The 6,000-nt window shown below is 41.4% G+C and overlaps 1 protein-coding gene across 1 annotated transcript in view; it reads left to right on the top strand.

Annotated features, from left to right (window-relative positions):
* The first annotated feature begins 493 nt into the window (after positions 1-493).
* LOC144593925 (G-protein coupled receptor family C group 6 member A-like) overlaps positions 494-6,000 on the top strand; it is a 20,765-nt gene continuing 15,258 nt past the window's right edge. Inside the window, exons 1-2 of the mRNA XM_078400058.1 lie at positions 494-570; positions 3,002-3,084. Coding sequence (XP_078256184.1) covers positions 494-570; positions 3,002-3,084 — 160 coding nt within the window. The remainder of the gene's footprint in view (positions 571-3,001; positions 3,085-6,000) is intronic.

The following is a 6,000-nucleotide window of genomic DNA, read 5'->3' as shown; positions in this document are numbered from 1 at the left end:
CCCAAACCACCCCCTGCCCAGGATCCTTCCCCTGCAACCGCAGGAGATGCAACACATGTCCCTATACCTCCTCCCTTGACTCTGCCCAGGGACCCCGACAGTCCTTTGAAATTGGGCAGAGGTTGACTTGCATCTCCTCCAACTTCATCTACTGTATCCTTTGTTCAAGGTGTGGACTTTTATACATCAGCGAGACCAAACGCAGACTGGGTGATCATTCCGCGTGTCTATTTTGTGTCTATCTTCGGTTTAAACCAGCATCTGCAGGTACTTCCTACATATAATTACAGCCCTATGAGTTTAACATCAGGGGTGGAAGTTATTGGGAAAACTTCTAAGGCTTAACCTACACTAGAGAAAGTAAGGTTTAATCAGAGATAGTTAGTATGGTTTTTTAGTAAAGATCTTGTCTGATATCAAACTAATTCTTTTTTTTTCATAGAAACTATGAGCACTAGATTTTGTTAAGGGTAGTGTATTTTCCATGGTCAATATGGAGTTCAGCAAGGCCTTTGACAAGGTCCTTCATGCAAGCATGGTCCAAAATGAGAAAGCCTGTGGGATCCAAGTGTAAGTTGGCAAATTGAATCCAAAATTGAAAACACAATGTGATGGGGAAATGTTTTTATTTGTTAGAAGCCTGTGACAAATGGGACCTGTGAAGTTTGTTATATTTAAGAATTATGTGAATTTAAAAAGCGTGATTGGTACATTCATGATGACATACAAATTGGTAGTGCTGTTATTTGTGAGGAGGACTGTCATAGGCTTTGGAATGATATTGATGGTACGGGAAAAGCGATGCCGAATGGAGTTTAATCCTGATCCGTATGAGATTATGTATTTTGGGAGGACTAAAATTGCCTGGGCATAGGTCATAAGGTCATAAGTGATAGAAACAGAATTAGGCCATTCAGCCCATCAAGTCTACTCCGCCATTCAATCATGGCTGATCTATCTCTCCCTCCTAGCCCCTTTCTCCTGCCTTCTCCCCATAACCCTTGACACCCATACTATTCCAGAATCTATCTATCTCTGTTAAAAATATCCATTGACGGCCTCCACTGCCTTATGTGGCAAAGAATTCCACAGATTCACCACCCTCTCACTAAAGAAATTCCTCCTCATCTCCTTCTTAAAGGAACATCCTTTAATTCCAATGCTATGACCTCTAGTCCTAGACTCCCGCTAGTAGAAACATCTTCTCTACATCCACTCTATCCATGCCTTTCACTATTTGATAAGTTTCAATGAGGTTCCCCCTCATCCTTCTAAACTCCAGTGAGTGCAGGCCCAGTGCCGTCAAAAAAGATAAATGATAGAGCTTGATGATGTATTGAAGTAGAGAAGAACCTTGGTGAACGAGTCCAAGGGTCTCCTAAGATGGAAGATAAAGTAGAAAAGGTAGTTAAGAGGCCCTTTGGAATTCTTGCCAGAGCTAGGCTACAAGAGCAAGAGGTGATAACATAACAATACAAAATATTGGTTAGACCATAGTTGGAGTACTGTGTGCAATTCTGATTGCCACATTATTAATTGCAGGAATTACTCGCATTGGAGAGGTTGTCAAGGACATTTACCAGGATGTTGCTTGGGATGGAACATTTCAGTCAGGAAGATAAACTGGAAAGGTTGGGTTTGCTTTACATGCAGTAGAGGAGCTGAGAATGAATCTGATGGAGGTATACGAAATTATGATGGGCATAGATAGGGTAGATAGTAGAAGACTTTTCCAATAACAGGGGTGTCTAAAACCTGAAGGCAAAGGGCACAGGTTAAAGATAAGGGATGGGAGATTTAGGAGAGGACTCAAGGAAGATTTTATTTTTCCTGTTAGAGCATGGTTGGAATTTGGAATGCACACAGTGTCAAGTGGACAAGGAAGATACTGCCATAATATTGAATTATCTAAATGGGCAAAGAAATGAAAGGGTACAGGTCACGTGCTGGAAAATAGGATTAGTATAGATGGATGCTTTATTGAGATGAGGACATGGTGAGCTGAAGAGCTTTTTCCTATATTTGATTACTTTGATTCAGTGATGATTAGTGGACAGTACAAGTGATACCACAAAGATCCATTAGAAATTTGGAACAAATTTTGTAGGAAACTGACGGTTTGTTCTCTTCCTATCAGATTGTGGGAGATGCCAGCAAAGTCACAATTATTGTTCATCTGTGGAACGTCAACATTATACGAGGTCTTTGGTTAATTACTGAAGTATTTTTTGTGTCTAATTATGCCTCATAGCAGTCGTGTGTAGGAAACTACACAATTTAGAGTATTGTGTTCAGTTCTGGGCGCCACGTTGTAGGAAAAATGTTGTCAAGCTGGAATGGGTACAGAGAAGATTTATAAGGCTGTTGCCAGGGCTCGAGGGTCTGAGCTATAGGGAGAGGTTGAGTAGGCTGGGACTCTATTCCCTGGCATGCAGGAGGATGATGGGTGATTTTATTGAGGTGTATAAAATCATGAGAATAGATCGGGTAGTTGCACAGAGTCTCTTGCCCAGAGTAGGTAAATCGAGGACCAGAGGACCTAGGTTTAAGGTGAAGGGGAAAAGATTTAATAGGAATCTGAGGGGTAACTTTTTCACACAAAGGGTGGTGGTGTATGGAACAAGCTGCCAGAGGAAGTAGTTGAGGCTGGGATTGTCCCAACATTTAAGAAACAGTTTGACAGGTACATGGATAGGACAGGTTTGGAGGGATTGGACCAAATGCAGGCAGGTGGGACTAGTGTAGCTGGGACATGCTGGCCGGTGTGGGGAAGTTGAGCTGAGGGGTCTGTTTCCAAACTGTATCACTCTATGACTCTAACTGCAAGTTTTTAAGTGCACAGCAATGATGGAAAACAAATACCTTGTATTTGTCACAGTGAAAAGCTGAAGCAGTCAGCAAGTTGTGTCACTTGCTGAAGAGGACCCTACACTTGATGCAAAATTGGCTGCCAATGAATTGTAAAGGACCTATAGCACTGAATGTATACAACACATTGCAGGAATACACCAGAGATTTGGCAGGAATCAGTTGCTAGGCAACAAAACTGCAGAAATCCTGATGTTATTGAACCTCGATTAGAAGGTACAGCAGTTCATTTTCTTCAGTAATCAACAACAGCAATGGAACTCAGTTCCCATCAGCTGACTCACTTAGTTAACTACAAGGCATTAATGACAACTTATGCAACTGGTTATATTATTTTTGGAATCCAGTTTTAAAAGATGAAACATAAAACAATATAGCACAAGAACATGAGTTTCGGGCATTGGCCCACTAAGTCTGCACCACCGATGAAGCCAATGATTCCCCCTCTCATTATCAGTTAGGCCCAATAATACTTGACACTCCAACCCTGAGGAAACAATTCTGACTATCTACCCCTTCTATGCCTCTCATGGTTTTATTAATTTACATCAGGTCGTGCATGCATAGTTATGCCTGCCTTTATAATATGCTAGTAAATTGTGGCTAGAAACTCAAAATTGTGGCACCATACTGCAGCTAGAAGTCACAAAGGACAGTCAAATGTAACCAAGCTTTTTGTGGGTGAAGATCACATGTATGGCCTATTCAGGTTTTGTCCCACAATAAAATCCCACAGGGGCTTCCAAAATTGTCCTCCTACAAGATCTTCCGGAACCTTCTGAACATGGGGGAACTTAGCTTGCCTCCTACATCTTTCCTCCATCTTGAAGAGAAGACAAAAACATGTCCAGGACTGGAGAATGGTCTGACCCTAAAGTGTCCCTAAACATATCCTGCAGACATGCTGCCTGACCCGCTGAATTACTCCAACATTTTGCTGTGATTTTCTCCACACAGATTAAGGACTTGTTTAAGATGTAAACTGCGATGGCCCCTAATGTGAACGGTGGCACAGTGGCGCAGCGATAGAGTTGCTGCCTTACAGCGCCAGAGACCCGAATTAAATCCTGATTCAGGGTGCTATCTGAACATAGTTTGTATGTTCTCCTGTGACCATATGGGTTTTATCTGGTTGCTTCGGTTTTCTCCCTCACTCCAAAGTTGTGTAGGTTTGTGGGTTAATTGGTTTCTGTAAATTGTAAATTGTCCCTCGTGTGTAGGATGGTGCTAGTGTGTGGGGTGATTGTTGGTCGGCACGGACTCGGAGGACCGAAGGGCATGTTTCCATGTTGTACCTCTAAAGTCTAAAGACAGATTTTGCTAGCAGCTTGTTGCAGGGTGATGTGGAAGGTCTGCATCTACATGCAAATCAAACCAAGTACAGATTCCAGATTTCCTTCCTTGGTGGACATTAGTAGACAAGGTGTTTTTTGTCGCAATAATCTATCAAGTTCATAGTCACCAATATTGAATTCCATAAGTAGTTAATTAATTGAATTTCAATTCCCCATCCACTGTGAAGGGGTTTCAAAAATCACCACTCCAAATGAATGGTGCAGACTGCAAGTCCAATAATTTAACCATAATGCTACTGTACCCTACTCATTCTAAAGTGGTCTCAAGGGGCAATTAGAGATGGATGATAAATGCCAGCTTTGCCAAGTAACATCCATCTTTCATGAATAAACCGAAAAGAAGCTCAAAAATGTTCAATTAATCCAAACTCCACTACATAATCTTCAGCACTGCATGCAGAGCTGGCTTGATATAGTTCCAGCTTCTGCAACAAATCATCCCCAAAACCACAAAAAAAACCTTTGATGAAAATGTGCCAATGCACAAAGGAATTTATTCCAACTGTAGAGAAACAGATTTCCTGTTCTGAGCAAGAGCAGCATTCATTGAGTTTGTGCGCATTGTCTTACAGCTGTTCCCGGTTTGATTTGCTTGCTGGGCATCTTGTCAGTGGTCAAGGTCTCTCCAAAAGAACAACAGGAAAACCTTACACAAGGCAGGACCTTCAGTCATATCCTCCCAGAAGAAGGAAACAAAACTGTAATCTGTCTTGCATGCCTATACGCCTCGACAGAGCCAGCCAGCAAGAAACTTGTGCACTGGAGAAGGAAAAACAATTATACACAACTTAAATCATTTCTGGCCTCACTTGCAAAGGATATCCTGATAATTTTTTTAAAAACTTTTATTTTGAGGATGAGCAAGCAGTTGAGCAAACGTCAGAATGTTTTATTTGTTTGTGTTGCACAGGTAATGAAACATGTGGTGTGAATAAATAAAGGAACTGTCGCAACTCTTTTCACGGATTGCATCAGGAGGCAGTTGGCATCAAATATCACAAGACTAAATCTATTCCGTTCAAGTGGTCAAAGCCACTTTAGACAATGCCTCGGACTAAATCAAACTATGGGATCCTCTCCATTTCAGAGGCCTAAATTAACATGTTCATAGGTTACTATGTACGGACTAACTCTTAACCAAGTGAGACATGTGTTCAGCAAATTGCTTCCTCACCCTTGGTATAGGATGTGAGATGAGATATGAATTCAATAAACAATGATAATAGTGGGTGCTATTTTCAGTGCTATATTCACAAACATATTTTTCTTTATTGTTTGGTTAAAGTATTACAATTATTCATTAACATATTTGAGTCAGATAGTTGTGGATTCATGTTACAGTCTACAAAACTGCATTTTAACTGAAGGAAATGCCGTAATGTCAGTATTACTGCTTTTCAAATAGAATGGAAAATCAACCCTTTGTCTGTCTTCCAAGTTAGATTTAAAAGACCTCAAGAAACTACTTCAACATGAAGTGGCACGGTGATGCAGTGGTAGAGCTGTTGCCTTACAGTGCCAGAGACCCGGGTTTGATCCTGACAATGCTTACCTCTCTTTGCGGAGTTTGTACATTCTCCGCGTGATTTGTGTGGGTTTTCTCCGTGATCTTCGGTTTCCTCCTACCCTCCAAAGACGTACAGGTTTGTAGGTTAATTTGCTTTGTATAATTGTAAATGATCCTTAGTGTGTGTAGGACAGTTTTAATGTGCGGGAATCGCTGGACAGAACGGACTCGGTGGGCTGAAGGGCCTGTTTCCACGCCATATCTCTAAAA

This window comes from Rhinoraja longicauda, chromosome 5 (assembly GCF_053455715.1).
Source record: "Rhinoraja longicauda isolate Sanriku21f chromosome 5, sRhiLon1.1, whole genome shotgun sequence".
Classification (NCBI taxonomy): Eukaryota; Metazoa; Chordata; class Chondrichthyes; order Rajiformes; family Arhynchobatidae; genus Rhinoraja; species Rhinoraja longicauda.
This window is presented reverse-complemented; position numbering and strand designations above follow the sequence as displayed.